A 20,830-nucleotide genomic window follows, 5' to 3' on the forward strand; every position below is an offset into this window, starting at 1 on the left:
ATCATACTCCTGCTTCGACCTCCTGAGGGAACAAGAACACTCAACACTGAGACCGAGAGCATCATCTCCAGATCATACTCCTGCTTCGACCTCCTGAGGGAGCAAGAACACTCAACACTGAGACCGAAACCATCATCTCCAGATTATACTCCTCCCTCGACCTCCTGCGGGAACAAAAGTCCAGGAACACGTGTGTGATCAGGACTAGATGAGTCAATAATCGCTCTGTTGCGCCTCCATGTTTGCACTGGTAGGAAAGCTCACAAAAGGGAAGAATTTCACTGTATGACTTTCTTCTGTACAAAACAAAACATGATCATCCCAGATGCTCTTTTTCATATAATAAAGCGAATGGTTATTATCCAGGTCCTTCCCTCTCTCTCACTTCACTTCCTGTCCAACATAAATACAGTCAAATCTAAAGAAAAGGAAAAAATGCCAAACCAAAAAAGAAACCTTAAAACAAAAGTGATTGAAGCTGTTAAGCTCCAAAAATAACAAATCATGCTTTATTTCAGTAACATTTTTGTCATTTATGTATTTTAATCTAATTTCCTTAATGCATTTAATAGTATTTATTTTTATTCAGTTTTACTCTAACTTCAGCACATTTCTGGTCATTTTATGTCCTGTTCGACCAGAACAGTCAAATGTCTGAATGTTAATTTTAAAGTCTCTTTTGATTTTTATTAACACTAATTATTTCACTTTACTTTTATAATCTCTAAGATCTTGCAAATCCATTTCAGTCTCAGTTGCAGAAGTGAGATTCCAGATCCAGGTTTCTGTGATCTGTGAGCTAACCCTGATCTCTTAATGACATTCATTAAGGTCAGCATCTTAATTATTATCAGCAGAATCTGTGAGACAGAAACGCTGCAGGATAAGAATATCCAGCCCTTCTTTTTCAGTGGGACTCTATTAGTGAAACGCTAAGCCGGTTTAGGTTAGTGGTCTCTCAGTGGCTTTATATACTTGGCTTACTGACAACACTATCAATCCCTTTACAGGGTGAAGTACAACCTCGCAGTGAGGTCAGTATCTGGGACATGTGTGCTGTAAATCATGCCTCAACTCTTTACTGTGATAAATGGCTTCTAAAACGGGCCATTGTAGAGATTCTCAACACTGCAGTCCTGGACAGTGTTTGATCAAAGTTAATGAGCGAATGCATGTAATATCGGCTCTCCTTCATGCGTGTCAGAGACACACGGCTCATTATATAAGCAGCTGGTGTGATGCAGGTAATGAGGTGAACTTACTGGAGAACCTCCTGAAGAATCTTCATCTCCTGCTGCTCTAGTTCACTCATGACGTCCACGCCATCGGTCAGACACTCGGGCAGCCCGCCTGAAACAAACACACAAACACACACACACACGCTCAAACGGCTGCAATAGATTTATTAATGTTTCTCTTCTGATCACCAAGGCTGCAATTTATGGAAACTTTTTTCCGCCACAGAATAAAACATTTTAAAAGATAATTGCAACTGTTCATCTCACAATTGCGTGTTATAAAGTCAGAATTGCAAGATATAAACATGCAATTCTGAGAAAAAAGTCAGAATTTCAAGTTTATTTCTCGCAATTGCGACTTTATATCTCATAATTCTGACTTTATAACACGCAATTCCGAATTTATATCATGCAATTCTGACTTTATAACACACAATTGCTACTTTATATCATGCATGATGTAAATGTAAACTCACAATTGTGAGAAAAAAATTTCAGAATTGTGAGGTAAAAAAAAAAAAATCGCAATTATCTTTTTTATTTTTCATTCTGTGGCGGAAACAAGCTTCCATAGCAAATATTTGATCAAAAATACAGTAAAAACGTGAAATATTATTTCAATGTAAATCAGCTGTTTTCTATGTGAATATATAGTAAAGTGTAATATATTCCTGTGATCAAAGCTGAATTTTCAGCATCATTACTCCAGTCTTCAGTGTCACATGATCCTTCAGAAATCACTATAATATGATGATTGATCGTGATTATTTGTAATTTGTGACAGGCCTTCTGCCGATAACATTCAGTTAAAGGAAACTAACTGATGTGAGTTTAGAAGAAACATTCTGCCTTCCTCGAATGAATCGAATGTGGAGACACTAGACAATGCAAGTCAAAATTAATAAAGCAACTTTCAATCATTTCGATAATAATAATAATAATAATAATAATAATAAGTAGCAAGTTATTATTAATGCTGGTTTATACATTATTGCTTCACTTGATTTAATGATAATTCATTTCACCATGAAAACGAAGCAAATGACTTTTGTTAAACATCCTGTCTGGGTTTAAAAACAAGTCAGCCATTGAGAGGCTCTTTCTCCATCAGCAACTGAAGCACGGCGCTGCTGTTATCCGAGTATGGAAGCTTGTTACACCACGAAAAAAAACAATTAAGAAGTTTATTAATCGCAATTTTGACTTTTCTCAATTACGAGATTTTATCTCACAATTCTGAATTTTTTCCTTGCAATTACGAGCTTATATCTCACAATTCTGACATTTTTCTCAATTACGAGTTTATATCTCTCAATTTTGACTATTTTTCTCAATTATGAGTTTATATCTCGCAATTCTTACTTTTTTCTTAATTATGAATTTATATCTCGCAATTCTGACTTTTTTCTCAATTATGAATTTATATCTCGCAATTCTGACTTTTTTCTCAATTATGAGTTTATATCTCGCAATTCTGACTTTTTTCTCAATTATGAGCTTATACCTCGCAATTCTGACTTTTTTCTCAATTATGAGTTTATATCTCGCAATTCTGACTTTTTTCTCAATTATGAGTTTATATCTCGCAATTCTGACTTTTTTCTCAATCATGAGCTTATATCTCGCAATTCTGACTTTTTTCTCAATTATGAGTTTATATCTCGCAATTCTGACTTTTTTCTCAATTATGAGCTTATATCTCGCAATTCTGACATTTTTCTCAATTATGAGTTTATATCTCGCAATTCTGACTTTTTTCTCAATTATGAGTTTATATCTCGCAATTCTGACTTTTTTCTCAATTATGAGTTTATATCTCGCAATTCTGACTTTTTTCTCAATTATGAGCTTATATCTCGCAATTCTGACATTTTTCTCAATCATGAGCTTATATCTCGCAATTCTGACTTTTTTCTCAATTATGAGTTTATATCTCGCAATTCTGACTTTTTTCTCAATCATGAGCTTATATCTCGCAATTCTGACTTTTTTCTCAATTATGAGTTTATATCTCGCAATTCTGACTTTTTTCTCAATTATGAGCTTATATCTCGCAATTCTGACTTTTTTCTCAATTATGAATTTATATCTTGCAATTCTGACTTTTTCCTCAATTATGAGCTTATATCTCGCAATTCTGACTTTTTTCTCAATTATGAATTTATATCTCGCAATTCTGACTTTTTTCTCAATTATGAGTTTATATCTCGCAATTCTGACTTTTTTCTCAATTATGAGCTTATATCTCGCAATTCTGACTTTTTTCTCGCAAGTACGAGTTTATATTTCACAATTCTGACTTTTTTCTTGCAATTATGAGTTTGTCTCAATTTTTAGTCAGAATTCTGACTTTTTTCTCGCAATTACGTTTCTCACAAATCTTGCAATTCTGAGTTTATATATAAATTGAGAATTGTGAGAATTAAAGTCAGATTTGCGAGATAAGCTGCAATTATTATTTATTTTTTTTCATGGTGGAAACAAGCTTCCATATGGGAGACAGAAAAGCAGCCGTGAATAAATCAGTCAGCATGTAAAATGTAATAAATGTCACACGTGTTAATGCTTTGCCAGCCCTAAAGACAAACACACTCATGTGACCATACATTATAAACAGCGTTTATATAAATACCGTTTCTCTCTTTGATGACATGCAGAGCCTGCAGCTGAAGCTCCATGTTCTTCTGGACCATCAGAGAGCGAAACATCTGAAAATCATCTGAAGCAAGAACTGGCTGGAACACAGCCTGTCAAAGAAGAGAACGCAGTCAGCCATCATACACTGATATTATAGTGGCACCAATTGCACTTTTTTAGCTCTAAAAACAATAGTCATTTTCAGATCAATTCATCTCTCATCTGATAGTGTCAGATCAACAATATTACTGAATATTAATATGAGCAGAACAGAAAGAACTATAGAAGGGGACCGACTGTCTCTCAGAGAACAACTGTGGATGTTTGCTGAATAATACTCTCTGGACATGTGATCCACCAAGCTCAAATCTGATTGGGTCTGTGGGTGCACGATCCCCTCCGCTGCGAACCTATTCCAGATATTCTTACGGTGTATATTTGCATTAATGCTGCCGCAGGATTGCCTTCAGCCGATCAGCAGTTTCCAGGTCTGTGATCTAGTTCAGGTCAGTCTCACTAACCCAGTTAACTAATCTCCTGCATGTGTCCCAGTCTCCACACGGGATGTTTTCATGCTACACAACACAAATAAAACGTTATGAATCTGAACGCATCCATCATCAGTCTCAGCGATTACAGGCCTCGGGAACGAAACAAGAGCAACAGAAGCAGAAATCGCCATAGTCCTGTAAACTTTTATAGTGGTTTTTGCTTCTCCATTTGCTCCAATAATAAACAAAAAAATCCACATCAGATTTTATGACTTTACAAAAGAGGAAAACAAATATTGAGTAATTGATTATGGTGTTCAGAAGAGAGAAAGATGTCAAATCTGCAGCACTACATTTTAAACCATTAAATCAATCAGCCCTTTTCTGATCGTTTAATATTTACTGACATCCATATAACACTGATGGAAAAGAGAAAAACCACATGACGAACCAAACTTCTCCACAAGATGAGATCAATACTAATATACAGAAGATTCTCAGCTCACAGCTTTTCACTGTAAATCATTAGATGGATTGTTCTTTTTACTTCCAAAAACAGATATAAATCATTAACTGTTAATCATTAAAATGGACCTATTGTGCAAATTTCACTATTACATGGTGTTTGAGCATAAATGTGTGTTGGCAGTGTATGAACACAAGCACACTATAATAATAAAAATCCACCACTCCTTTTTTAAATCCCCATAAATCATAAGCAGTGTCTCAGAACAAGCCGTTTGTCAATACTTTTATACGAAGGTCTTACAAGGACGAGGAGAGGACGCTGGCGTTGTCTGTTCGCCCGCTTTTCCGCCCGCGATCTTTAATTGCGCTTACACATACTACATATATTTTGTGCTTGTGCTATTTTTATGAGCTTTGTGCACTTGTTTTTTTTTTTTTAAAGGTGCGCACTTTTTATACCAGTGGGGAAACTAGGTAGCTAGGCACCTACCTGCCACAGACGACTTCCAGCTCACTATGGCGTTCAGATATTCTAGCTCGCAACTCCGACGACTTAATTTCGCAACCACACCTGGATTTAACATCCCCATCATTAAAGAACATGGACTTATTCGCCGTCCTCGTTACATTCATAGTAGCCTGACTACGTCAGACTTCCTACTTCCGCTAATTTCATTTCGCTCCTGTAGTCAGTCTGAGATAGCAGCCTATCTTTCTGTTTTCCACCGGCCTGAAAACAGCCTGGCCAATCAACGAACAGAGGGCGGGCTGAAAGCCGTAACGTAGTCGGTAAGCGCCGTGTTTAAGATTAGGTCAGGGAAATCGAAAACGACCGCTGATGTGGAGACGCGGATGCAATTCGCTCTGTTGTGGAGAATATTCCCGGCATTAGCAAACTGAAGCCCGAACACGAAGAGTGTGTATTAAACATTTTGAATGGAGGTGATGTTGTGGCCCTACTCCCTTTGGGAAAAGTTTAATTTATCAACTATTACCGATCGTCAGCGAGAAACTGGGGAGCCTTTTGACAGGTCAGTGTCTCTTTTCTTTTCCAGGTCTTAAATACCGTAAAACTTCAAATAATAGCCCGGGCTTTTATTTGCCCAAATCGTCGAACTGCACCGGCTTGTACTTGAGATAGGCGTCTAACTTATATGAGACAGGCCTTTATAGTTGAGATGTTGTTCATTGAGATGTTGTTCCTAGAGTCTATAATCTCTAAAAATCTCCAAATGCTCCACGTGAAACCGCGGTCTTCCGACCTCTTACTATCTTGTCGATTGATTTTTATGAATATGCGCGAGGGAGAGAGAGCAAGACAGCGCTCGTGTTGTTTGTAGACGTGGGAGTGCGCGCGCGCGACCGGGGCTCTCTCTCTCTCTCTCTCTCTCTCTCTCTCTCTCTGCTCGTTTGTGCCCTGTCAAGCGCAGCAGTCATTCTATTACATCACTCACAGATCAAAAAAGTCGTTTACAGCCATGTTCACTCGGGTATTTCGCTCGCATCATCAAGTGTTTACAGTGGAAGTTCGATCATAGATTTGAGTTCGATGCATGATGTCTGTGGTTCGATGCGGCTGTGTCGGCGCATAACATACGTCATAAACAAACTTATCTGATTGGCTTACGGGTAACCAATGATTTTAAACTTCAGTACGCGCCCCCTAGCGAGAGAGAAAACACTTCTCTATTATGCTATCCCAGACTCTGTGTACGAAGCAAAGTGAAGTAGCAGAGTCTGGTATTACCAGGCTACATTCATAGAGGCTCCGGTCGAAAATTCGTCTTTCATAAACAGGCAAGCTGCTCTGCTACAAACATCCCATCTCTCTGGTCATCCATCACATGTATGACGCGTCATCAGAGTACCGTCCCTACAGCTACCATCAATACTGGAAATATCGCGAGACCTCTGCACTCCAGTATGGGATCCTCGCACTTTCGGCTGGATACATTTCGTGGAGTGGATTCCAGTCTGCGTGGAGTAGATTTTAATGTTTTGCGACCCATACAGAGATTCCCCCATCAGTCATTGGTCAAAATTTAACTTTTCAACACTCAATCCATCAATAATAAATCAACATTGATTGAAGAACACATCAGGGAGAAAGGACTTGACTTCATGTGTCTGACGGAAACCTGGCATCAGCCAGAGGTTTACTCTGCCCTAAATGAAGCCTGTCCCCCCGGCTACAGTTACTTGGAGTCAGCTCGCAGCACTGGCCGTGGTGGTGGCCTAGCTGTCATTTCCCGGCAGGACCTAGAGCTGTCCCCCATCGTACTGCCTGCAACATCTTCCTGCGAGTGTCTTGCATTTACATGTAAGCCCCCCTTTTCAATGACTATTCTCCTTATCTACCGGCCCCCTAAACTCAACTCTACTTTCATCCCGGAAATGTCTGATCTACTCACAACACTATGTACGACCTATGCAAATACAATAATCCTGGGAGATATAAATATTCATGTTGACACCCCCTCATGTTATCCTGCTGCTGATTTCCTTCAGCTACTAGACTCCCTCGACTTACAACAACATGTTGATGTCCCCACACATTCCAGGGGACACACACTCGATTTGGTCATCTCTAACTCCGCCCTCATTAGCAACCTACATGTTTATGATCTCTGTGTTTCAGATCACAAGGTTGTGTCAATGGAGTTACCCTTTCCTTCACCCCACATCAAACCAAGGCGGCAGATCTACTACAGAAAGCTGAAAAACATCAATACAGATGCCCTGACCCAGGACCTTCAACATCTCTCCTCCGGATTCACTGATTTCCTTTCTGTAGCTGACTCCGTGGATTTCTACAACCAGTCCCTGAGCAGTCTTCTGGACCTTCACGCCCCCTTAATATCCAGGTCAGTCTCATTCACGCGCTCTGCACCCTGGTACACCTCTGAGCTGCGAAAGATGAAGGCGGCTGGGCGTGTCCTTGAGCGGCGGCTAAAGGCCTCTGGACTGACTGTTCACAAACTGTTCTCTCCACCACTGCTGTCCTGCCCCTCCCAACGGCCGACCCACCGTTTGAGATTGTCCAGCCCCTCTGTTCTTTCTCTGATGCCACACAGGAAGAAGTGGAGGACGTCATTTAAAAAATTAAGCCTTCCACCTGTGCCCTGGACCCTTTCCCTTCAGCCCTGCTGAAGGCCAACATCTCTGCCATTACTCCATTCATCACAAAGATCATAAACCACTCCCTCCTGGTTGGTCATATCCCATCAACATTAAAAACTCCTGTCATCAGACCTCAACTGAAAAAACCCACTCTGGATCCAGAAGTTCTCTCCAACTACAGGCCTATTTCCAATCTTTCATTCCTATCAAAGGTTCTGGAAAAAACAGTTGCAGCTCAACTCCATGTTCATCTTAAAAAAAATAACTTGTTTGAAAAGTTTCAGTCGGGCTTCCGCCCTGGCCATAGCACAGAAACAGCCTTGGTCAGGATTACCAATGACCCCCTGATGGCAGCTGATACTGGTTCTCCATCTCTACTCGTCCTACTAGACCTAACAGCTGCTTTTGATACAGTAGACCACAGCACCCTCCTTCACCGCCTGCAATACACCATTGGACTCTCAGAAAATGTTCACAACTGGTTTACCTCATAACTGAACGGCAGAACTGAGCACGTCGCCCTGGGCAAAGCCAAATCACACACTCATAATGTCACCTGCGGTGTCCCTCAGGGCTCTGTGCTGGGCCCCACACTGTTCTCCATTTACATTCTGCCTCTTGGCAAAGTCATCAGCAGACATAGTATATCATTACATTGTTATGCTGATGACACACAGCTGTATCTCAGGACAACCCCCACTTCTTCTGCTCCCTTGCCAGCATCCACAATAAACACCTGCCTGGAGGAGATAGAGGCGTGGATGAAGCTCAATTTCCTTCAGCTAAATAGTTCCAAAACGGAAGCTATCTTAATTGGCACACCACATCAGCTCCGCTTTTCCACCATCAGCAGTATCACTTTCTCGGGCCAAAACATCGCCCTTTCCACATCTGTCACCAATTTGGGTGTTAAAATGGACTCTCAACTCACCTTTGACCCCACATCAAACACCTCTGTAAGACATCATTTTATCACCTCAAGAACATGGCCAAACTCCGTCCAACACTCAACATGGCAGATGCAGAGAAGCTCGTTCATGCCTTTGTGTCCTCTAGGCTGGACTATTGTAATGCACTCCTCATCGGGATCTCTGGCAAAAGCATCCAGAGACTACAATACATCCAGAACAGTGCTGCCAGGATCCTGATGAGGGTGCACAAGCATGGTCACATCACGCCCATCCTAAAATCTCTTCACTGGCTCCCTGTCCCACTCAGAATTGAATATAAGGTCTCCCTCCTCACCCACCAGTGCATTCATGGACATGCCCCCCTTTACCTACAGGAACTCATTCCCCACCAGAGCACCTCACGCACTCCCCGGTCCTCACGCACTCTCCGGTCTGCAAACACAAACACCCTTTATGTCCCCAGGACCAACCTCTGCAGCATGGGTGGTAGGGCCTTTTCATCGGCTGCTCCGAGGCTGTGGAATGCCCACCCTGATCATCTGAGGGCCCCACAGACTACAGATGTTTTTTTTAAAAAACTAAAAACATATCTTTTAAAAAAAGCTTTCAACTAAATGTATTTTATAGGTTATTTTTTTAAATGATATTATTATATGCTCTGTAGCACTTTGAGATTGCTAAAATGTAAAGTGCACTACAAATAAAATTTATTATTATTATTATTGTTTGCAGAATCTAGCGGTGTGACATCACATTGCATAGACCCCGCTCACACCTGCTGACGGACTCTGCTGTATTAGCATAGACCGCGCCCACGCCTGCTGACGGACTCTGCTGTATTAGCATAGACCGCGCCCACGCCTGCTGACGGACTCTGCTGTATTAGCATAGACCCCGCCCACGCCTGCGGACGGACTCTGCTGTATTAGCATAGACACCGCCAACGCCTGCTGACGGACTCTGCTGTATTAGCATAGACCCCGCCCACGCCTGCTGACGGACTCTGCTGTATTAGCACAGACCGCGCCCACGCCTGCTGACGGACTCTGCTGCATTAGCATAGACCGCACCCACGCCTGCTGACGGACTCTGCTGCATTAGCATAGACCGAGCCCACGCCTGCTGACGGACTCTGCTGCATTAGCATAGACCGCGCCCACGCCTGCTAACGGACTCTGCAGTATTAGCATAGACCCCGCCCACGCCTGCTGACGGACTCTGCTGTATTAGCATAGACCGCGCCCACGCAGTCTATGCCACGATGAGATGTGATGAGATGATGATGATGTGATGATGATGATTTGATGATGATGATGTGATGGTGAAGTGATTGTGATGATGATGTGATGGTGATGTGATGGTGATGTGATGGTGATGTGATGGTGATGTGATGATGATGTGATGATGATGTGATGATGATGTGATGATGATGTGATGATGATGTGATGATGATGATGTGATGGTGATGTGATGGTGAAGTGATTGTGATGATGATGTGATGGTGATGTGATGGTGATGTGATGATGATGTGATGATGATGTGATGATGATGTGATGATGATGTGATGGTGATGATGATATGTGATTGTGATGGTGATGTGATGGTGATGTGATGGTGAAGTGATTGTGATGATGATGTGATGGTGATGTGATGGTGATGTGATGGTGATGTGATGATGATGTGATGATGATGTGATGATGATGTGATGATGATGATGTGATGGTGATGATGTGATGGTGATGATGTGATGGTGATGATGTGATGGTGATGATGTGATGATGATGATGTGATGGTGATGATGTGATGATCATGTGATGATGATGATGATATGTGATTGTGATGGTGATGTGATGGTGATGTGATGGTGATGTGATGGTGATGTGATGGTGATGGTGATGTGATGGTGTGATGATGATGTGATGATCAGGTGATGTGATGATGGTGATGTGATGATGGTGATGTGATGATGGTGATGTGATGATGGTGATGTGATGGTGATGTGATGGTGATGTGATGGTGATGTGATGGTGATGTGATGGTGATGATGTTATGATGATGTTATGATGATGTTATGATGTGATGGTGATGTGATGGTGATGATGTTATGATGATGTTATGATGATGTTATGATGTGATGATGATGATGATGATATGTGATGATGATGATGATGATGAGATGTGATGGTGATGTGATGGTGATGTGATGGTGATGTGATGGTGATGTGATGGTGATGATGTGATGATGATGTGATGATGATGAGATGTGATGGTGATGTGATGGTGATGTGATGGTGATGATGTGATGATGATGTGATGATGATGATGATGATGATGATGTGATGATGATGTGATGATGATGTGATGAGATGATGTGATGAGATGAGATGATGATGATATGATGTGATGTGATGTGATGTGATGATGATATTATGTGATGATGATGTGATGATGTGATGATGATGTGATGTGATGTGATGATGATGACGTGATGAGATGATGTGATGAGATGTGATGATGATGAGACGATGATGATGTGATGAGATGATGATGATATTATGTGATGTGATGTGATGAGATGATGATGATGTGATGATGATATTATGTGATGATGATGTGATGTGATGAGATGATGTGATGTGATGTGATGATGATGATGTGATGATGATATTATGTGATGATGATGTGATGTGATGATGTGATGTGATGTGATGAGATATGATGATGTGATGATGATGATGATGTGATGATGATGATGATGTGATGTGATGATGTGATGATGATGTGATGATAATAATGATGATGATGTAATGATGATGATGATGTGATGATGATGTGATGATGAGATGAGGTGATGATGATGTGATGATGAGATGAGATGATGATGAGATGATGATGATGTGGTGATGTGATGAGATGATGTGATGTGATGTGATGATGATGATGTGATGATGATATTATGTGATGATGATGAGATGTGATGATGTGATGTGATGTGATGAGATATGATGATGTGATGATGATGATGATGTGATGATGATGATGATGTGATGTGATAATGATGTGATGATGATGATGTGATGAGATGTGATGATGATGTGATGTGATAATGATGTGATGATGATGATGTGATGAGATGTGATGATGATGATGATGATGTGATGATGTGATGATGATGTGATGTGATGTGATGATGATGATGATGATGATGTGATGATGATGTGATGATGATGATGATGATGTGATGATGATGATGTGATGAGGTGATGAGATATGATGATGTGATGATGATGATGATGTGATGATGATGATGATGTGATGATGATGATGTGATGAGATGTGATGATGATGATGTGATGAGATGATGTGATGATGATGTGATGTGATGATGATGATGATGATGTGATGATGATGTGATGATGATGATGATGTGATGATGATGATGTGATGAGATGTGATGATGTGATGTGATGATGATGTGATGATAATAATGATGATGATGTAATGATGATGATGATGTGATGATGATGTGATGATGAGATGAGGTGATGATGATGTGATGATGATGAGACGATGATGATGTGATGAGATGATGATGATATTATGTGATGTGATGTGATGAGATGATGATGATGTGATGATGATATTATGTGATGATGATGTGATGTGATGAGATGATGTGATGTGATGTGATGATGATGATGTGATGATGATATTATGTGATGATGATGTGATGTGATGATGTGATGTGATGTGATGAGATATGATGATGTGATGATGATGATGATGTGATGATGATGATGATGTGATGTGATGATGTGATGATGATGTGATGATAATAATGATGATGATGTAATGATGATGATGATGTGATGATGATGTGATGATGAGATGAGGTGATGATGATGTGATGATGAGATGAGATGATGTGGTGATGTGATGAGATGTGATGATGATGTGATGATGATGTGATGATGATGATGTGATGATGATGATGTGATGATGATGATGTGATGAGATGTGATGATGAATAATGTTATGATATGATGATGTGATGATGATGATGATGATGATGTGATGTGATGATGATGATGATGATGATGTTATGATGATGTGATGTGATGATATGATGATGATGTGAGGATGATGTGAGGATGATGATGATGTGATGATGATGATGATGATGATGATGATGATGACAATAATGATGCTGTGATGATAATAATGATGATGTGATGATGATGTGATGATGATGTGATGATGATGATAATAATGATGATGTGATGATGATGTGATGTGATGTGATGTGATGTGATGATGATGATGTGATATGATGTGATGTGATGATAATAATAATGATGATGTGATGTGATGATGATGTGATGTGATGATGATGTGATGTGATGATGATGATGATGATGTGATGATGATGTGATGATGATAATAATGATGATGTGATGATGATGTGATGATGATGATGTGATATGATGTGATGTGATGATAATAATAATGATGATGTGATGTGATGATGATGTGATGTGATGATGATGTGATGTGATGATGATGATGATGATGTGATGATGATGTGATGATGATAATAATGATGATGTGATGATGATGTGATGATGATGATGATGACGTGATGAGATGTGATGATAATAATAATGATGATGTGATGTGATGATGTGATGATGATGATGTGATGTGATGATGTGATGATGATGATGTGATGATGATAATAATGATGATGTGATGATGATGATGATGATGTGATGATGATGATGATGATGACGTGATGAGATGTGATGATAATAATAATGATGATGTGATGTGATGTGATGATGATGATGATGTGATGATGATAATAATGATGATGTGATGATGATGATGATGATGATGATGATGATGATGATGATGTCGTCACGATGTCGTCACGACTCGTGTCGTCTCTCACCTGTAGATCTTTCGAGCCGGTGAAGGACGAGCAGGCGCACAGGAACTGCTGCTCACTAATGCCCACCTCCTGCATGTAGTTCTCCAGCAGCCGCTCCACCTGTCAATCACAGCAGCAGCTGTCAATCACTCAGAGCGTCTGATGAGCGTATGATGTTCGTGATGCTCGCGCTCACCAGATGCTTGTACTGCTGATGGACCTCTGTGTAGCTCAGCTTATTCTCATCCTCGTCGTCGAACACTGAAACACACACACACACACACACACACACACACACACACACACACACACACACACACACACACACACACACACCTGTGTTATAGAGGAGAAGCAGTGACAGTGTGCTCTTACCTTAACAGTTGTTAAGACACATGTCCTCATACCCCAGCTGTTGTTTACCATGAACACACATACACACACCTGAGCAGTGGTTCTCCATGAACACAAACATGCGCGCACACACACACACACACACCTGAGCAGTGGTTCTCCATGAACACACACACAGACACACACACACAAACACACCAGAGCAGTGGTTCTCCATGAACACACACACACACCTGAGCAGTGGTTCTCCACACACACACACACACACACACCTGAGCAGTGGTTCTCCATGAACACACACACAGACACACACACACACACACACCTGAGCAGTGGTTCTCCATGAACACACACACACACCTGAGCAGTGGTTCTCCACACACACACACACACACACACACACACACACACACACACACACACACACACACACCTGAGCAGTGTTTCTCCATGAACACACACACACACAGACACACAGACACACAAACACACCTGAGCAGTGGTTCTCCATGAACACACACACACACACACACCAGAGCAGTGGTTATCCATGAACACACACACACACACACACACCTGAGCAGTGGTTCTCCATGAACACACACACACACACACACACACACACACACACACACACACTCACCTGAGCAGTGGTTCTCCATGAACACACACACACACCTGAGCAGTGGTTCGTGGTTCTCCATGAACACACACACACACACACACACACACACACACACACACCTGAGCAGTGGTTCTCCGTGAACGAACACACACACACACACACACACCTGAGCAGTGGTTCTCCATGAACACACACACACACACACACACACACACACACTCACCTGAGCAGTGGTTCTCCATGAACACACACACACACACCTGAGCAGTGGTTCGTGGTTCTCCATGAACACACACACACACACACACCTGAGCAGTGGTTCTCCATGAACACAAACATGCGCACACACACACACAAACACCTGAGCAGTGGTTCTCCATGAACACAAACATGCGCACACACACACACACACACCTGAGCAGTGGTTCTCCATGAACACACACACAGACACACACACACAAACACACCTGAGCAGTGGTTCTCCATGAACACAAACATGCGCACACACACACACACACACCTGAGCAGTGGTTCTCCATGAACACACACACAGACACACACACACACACCAGAGCAGTGGTTCTCCATGAACACACACACACACACACACACACACACCTGAGCAGTGGTTCTCCATGAACACACACACACACACCTGAGCAGTGGTTCTCCATAAACACACACACACACACACACACACACACACACCTGAGCAGTGTTTCTCCATGAACACACACACACACAGACACACACCTGAGCAGTGGTTCTCCATGAACACACACACACACACACACCTGAGCAGTGGTTCTCCATGAACACACACACACACACCTGAGCAGTGGTTCTCCATAACACACACACACACACACACACACACACACACACACACACACACACACACACACACACACACACACACACACACACCTGAGCAGTGTTTCTCCATGAACACACACACACACAGACACACACACACACACCTGAGCAGTGGTTCTCCATGAACACACACACACACACACACACACCTGAGCAGTGGTTCTCCATGAACACACACACACACACACACACACACACACACACACACACACACACACACACACACACACTCACCTGAGCAGTGGTTCTCCATGAACACACACACACACACACACACACACACACACACCTGAGCAGTGGTTCTCCGTGAACGAACACACACACACACACACACACACACACACCTGAGCAGTGGTTCTCCATGAACACACACACACACACACACACACACACACCTGAGCAGTGGTTCTCCATGAACACACACACAGACACACACACACAAACACACCTGAGCAGTGGTTCTCCATGAACACACACACACACACACACACACACACACACACACCAGAGCAGTGGTTCTCCATGAACACACACACACACACACACACACACACACACACACACACCTGAGCAGTGGTTCTCCATGAACACACACACACACACACACACACACACCTGAGCAGTGGTTCTCCATGAACACACACACAGACACACACACACAAACACACCTGAGCAGTGGTTCTCCATGAACACACACACACACACACACACCTGAGCAGTGGTTCTCCATGAACACACACACACACACACACACACACACCTGAGCAGTGGTTCTCCATGAAGTCCGCTAGCGGGATGAGCCAGTCTGGGCTGCCCAGGAACCCCGCGACGCTCTCCGGCACCCACTCACTGTCCTCGGCCATCGCGCTCACATCCCCACACACTCACCACACACACACAAACACCACTGCGCTCCTGTCAGGCGTGTGTTAAAGACGTGTTAGACTCTAACGCGAGCGACCCGGATGTGATGTGCAACATAATCTGCGACCATAGCAACCAATGGCGTCACTGCTTGTGCTTCTTCTTCTTCTTCTTCTTCTCTTCTTCTTCTTCTTCTTCTTCTCTTCTCTTCTTCGGAGATTACAGAGCAGCACTGCCGCCCACTCGGAGGAAGAAGAAGCCTCGAGTGGATATTTAAAGGGACCATGACATCAAAACGGACCGTTCTTGTTTTTTTATGGAATATTGCAGTGTTCACTATAAATGATTGATCTGTGTACATCTTTTTTTTTTATAATCTAGAATCAGAATAACTTCCTCTTGCAGCATCTCTTCTCCTCTCTGATGATGTGGGCGGGGCAACCTGGCACACACATGAGATCCACCAATAGCAAACCACAACCATCCAATCAATTCCCCACAGACACAATCAAACCCCGCCCAGTGGTGTAGTCTAGTTTTTTGTAGCATACTGTGATATATAATTTCTTAGAGTTACTTTCTTTCTCTCTACAAACTTTTATTTTGGTGGGTTGTAATAAAGACATTTGAGTTTCTGTGTGTTTTAATAAACTATTATTATTATTATTAGGCCTACTTGAAGTATACTCTACTGTACAATAGTAATATATTTCTGTTATTTTTCAAGTTATACATAACTTTTATTTTGACAGGTTGTAACGAAGACTTTAAAGTTTGTGAGTGTATATGATAAGAATGAATGATAGTTTTATCAAATGAAATGGTAAAATTCTTGTGAGGTGACTTTAATATGAGTACATAACAAGATTTGATTCATTGTACATCCTTATTTTTGATTTATTCATAAAAAAAACGGCCACTTCCGTGACGTTCCGCTGTACAGTGGCTAAGGTACATTTGTGACTGGATTCCGCGATTCGATCCGCAAACACAGACGGGGTGAATTTATGAATGAAAGTTTGAAAGTTCTGTCACAAAACGATGTTGTTACGAATCCTTAAGCTTTTATAAGTGGGTATACGGAAATCCTTGACCTTTCCTAGTGGGTATACGGCATATTCCTGCGTATCATGTAGACTACACCACTGGCCCCGCCCACATTTGTTCTCGTCACAATAGCGGTTCATGATGTTTCATTCTGTTTCTTTAAGCAGTGCTGGACAAAGTAAACAAATCCGGCACTTTAGTAAAAGTACAGAGACTCTATATGATTCCAGCACATTTATAAGTGATACATCCCCCCCCTTTTTTAGGTGTGTTAAAGTACACATGTACTTTCTTGCTTTATCTTGTACTTCATTATTACTAATTGATCAACCATGTTTATTTATTTTGCAATTGTAACCTATATATCACATCGTACAATAAGGAAGGTAATTGGATTAAGACTGAATAAGTATGTTTTATGGTATTCGAAAAACATATACTACCAAAACATTATACTAAAATATTAAAAAGTGCCACAACAACCAGGCACTGCTCAACATTTTGCACTCTTTAAAGGCATGTTTATGGCTTGATCCAGTGTTCGTCACGTATGTTATTTACTTACTTTTTATTTACTGTTATTTACTACTCGTACCGCATGATTCAGTGGGCGGGGCTACAGTGATGACGATGTAGAAGTGGGCATTGATCTTCTGCGGAGGCAGGCTTTCAAAACCAGTTGTTTTCTGAGCTTGCTTTTAATAAAAGCTGTTCCCTTTTTAGGGAACTCGCGCTGCGTCGACAACTTTGTGTAGTTTGTTTGGGAGTGGAGCATGCTATGTCAGCCTTCGAGGGGGCTGACTGCCTGCATTGTGAGCGTCTCCCGCTCCGCATGCTCCGCTCCTGCCTGTCCATGTTTGATCAAAGTGGCCAGGCTCGCGAACCTCAGGGTGCAGGAGCCGAGGCAGCGCAGAGAATGCATTCCTGGGGTTCACAAATGGATCTCTCAGCGGGGTTGGAGATCTGCCTTATCTCCTCCCTTACCCGAGGGACCCAGTGCTCTCTTGCCGGTGTCAGAAGGCCGCCCTGCGGGTAGAGAGGCCAATGCTTCAGTGCTCTAGCTCCGAGGAGTTAGATGTACTGAGCGTTGGTGAATGTGACACAATCACTAATAGGGAAGAGGATTTGCCATCTCTTTCCCCTGCATATGAGGAGCTTGTGGAGGTGATAACTCGTGCTGTTGATAAATTACATATTGTTTGGCCAGCAGAGAGAAAAGGTGCTCGTCCTTAAGGCATTTTCTAACATCTAATTTATCATCTCCATCATGGGCCCGTCCATTCTTTCCCGATCGTGGAAGAAACCATATTCTTCACGTCTCTTCGGTCAACAAGTGCACACATATTCAGATATAAGGGGACTGAAGGAATATGGTTATGGGTAGATGCCCCGGGTGGAACAGATGCTCGCGAGTTATCTGTCCCCCGGTTCTGCATCGTCACTGAAGGCTCCAGCGCTCCCCACTAAACCGATGAAAAATACTTATATTTTAGTGGGCAAAGCCTATTCAGCAGCAGGTCAAGCTGGACCCTGTCTTCACACTATGGCAGTGCTTCAAGCCTATCAGGCAGACCTGTTGGCGGATCTGGATAAGAGTGAGGGAGTCAGCCCTGACGAAATTCGAGAACTTCGTCAGGCCACAGATCTTTCTCTCAGGGCTACGAAGGAGACCACTCGTGCCATTGGGTGGTCTATGGCAGCCCTCGTAGATACTGAGAGACACCTATGCCTAGCAGAAATAAAAGAAAAAGATTGCGCATTTCTTATAGATGCCCCTTTTTCTCCCTATGGTCTTTTTGGCGACTCAGTGAACACACTCGTTGAACGGTTTCAAGAAGGAAAGAAACAGTCAGAGGCTTTTAAAAAATGTCTCCCTCGGCGAGACCAGCCCCCTGGGGATGCTGGGTGTAAGCATCCTCAGCCAAGCTCCTCAAATCGTGCACAACAGAAAGAGAGTGTCGCGTCTTGTGCTCCTGCTAATAAATCATGGGAGCCGAGCCGACACTCTCAGCCCAAGCCTTCTAAGTCAAAGCCAGATCTGAGGACCGTTCTTATGGCTTCCACCATTGAGGACAGCCCCAGCCGGGGTGGAGTGGTGTTCACCTCTGTATAAGGTGCCCGTTCCACTTCGGGTCCTCAGGGGACCGTTCTGCCAACCCCACCACCCTTGGGGCTTCGGGGCGCAGCGGTCCCCAGCGAGCTATTGGCTCAGCATCAACTTGATGTTGCGTCAGACTCGCACCCTCTGAGGGGGGTTAAAAACAGTGAATTCGGTTGTTTCCTGCCAGGATGCTTCAGGTCACCAAAGTGACTGTCACAATAACACCAGAGGCCAGTCTCAAGAGACTGGTACCCTTAGTATCTACTGACAGAGTGGAGAAATCTGCAGAATATATCTCCATGGGTCCTGCCGATAATAATGAAAGGTTACAGAATCCAGTTTGGTTCTCCTCCACCTTGTTACAATGGGGTGTTACTCACATTAGTACAGTAATAGAGCAAGCAGTAACACTGGTAATGGAGCAAGAAGAAGAGTCTCTATTAGCGAAGGGATCTATAGAGCAGGTGTATTAGCCCGACAGAGAATTAGAGTTTTACAGGCGCTAATTTATTGTTCCAAAAAAGGATGGAGGGTTGCGTCCCATTTTATATATTCGTCTGTTGAATCATGCAGTCATGAAACTCAAGTTCAAGATGCATACACTCTAACATATCACGACCCAAATCAGATCCGATGACTGGTTTATCACGATATATTTAAAAAATGCTTACTTCCATGTCTCCATCCTCCCTCAACACAGGAAGTTCCTGAGGTTTTCCTTGGTTATATGTTGGAAACACTGGTTCCTATCCCAGGGTCCGGGGTTGGGAGCTCTTTGCCATTGAGTTGCTATCTCGACAGATGCTTCTTTCACCGGCTGGGGGGTGGTTATGGAAGGCCGCTCAGCCCAGGGTCTGTGGAGGAGTCATCGTCTTTCTTGGCACATAAACTGCCAGGAGACGATGGCAGTCTTCAATGCGTTGAGATATATCCTCCCAGACCTGAGGGGCCATCATGTGCTTGTCCGTACAGACAACACATCGGTGGTCTCTTACATAAATCGTCAGGGGGGTCTGCGTTCGCGTCCGCTCTGCAAACTGGCGCACCAAATCCTCCTGTGGTCCCTAGGGAAGATACTCTCTCTGAGGGCAGTGTATATCCCAGGGTGGCAGTACATTTGTGCAGACACCCTGTCGAGGGAGGGGCAGGCCAGGGGAATGGAGACTCC

General features: G+C 42.7%; 1 protein-coding gene across 4 annotated transcripts in view; it reads right to left on the reverse strand.

Moving 5' to 3' along the window:
* Positions 1-16,748, reverse strand: part of cfap36 (cilia and flagella associated protein 36) — a 31,787-nt gene extending 15,039 nt beyond the window's left edge. For all 4 annotated transcript variants that reach the window (XM_077237571.1, XM_077237570.1, XM_077237572.1 and 1 more), the window contains exons 1-5: positions 16,411-16,748; positions 13,992-14,056; positions 13,817-13,915; positions 3,871-3,985; positions 1,263-1,350 (exon numbers count right to left, since the gene is read on the reverse strand). In XM_077237571.1, the coding sequence (XP_077093686.1) occupies positions 1,263-1,350; positions 3,871-3,985; positions 13,817-13,915; positions 13,992-14,056; positions 16,411-16,513 (470 nt within the window). In that variant the 5' untranslated portion in view covers positions 16,514-16,748. The remainder of the gene's footprint in view (positions 1-1,262; positions 1,351-3,870; positions 3,986-13,816; positions 13,916-13,991; positions 14,057-16,410) is intronic.
* Between the last annotated feature and the right edge of the window lie 4,082 nt (positions 16,749-20,830).

This window comes from Siphateles boraxobius, unplaced genomic scaffold, assembly GCF_051911475.1.
Source record: "Siphateles boraxobius isolate OS27281-9 unplaced genomic scaffold, OSU_SipBor_1 204, whole genome shotgun sequence".
Lineage (NCBI taxonomy): Eukaryota > Metazoa > Chordata > Actinopteri > Cypriniformes > Leuciscidae > Siphateles > Siphateles boraxobius.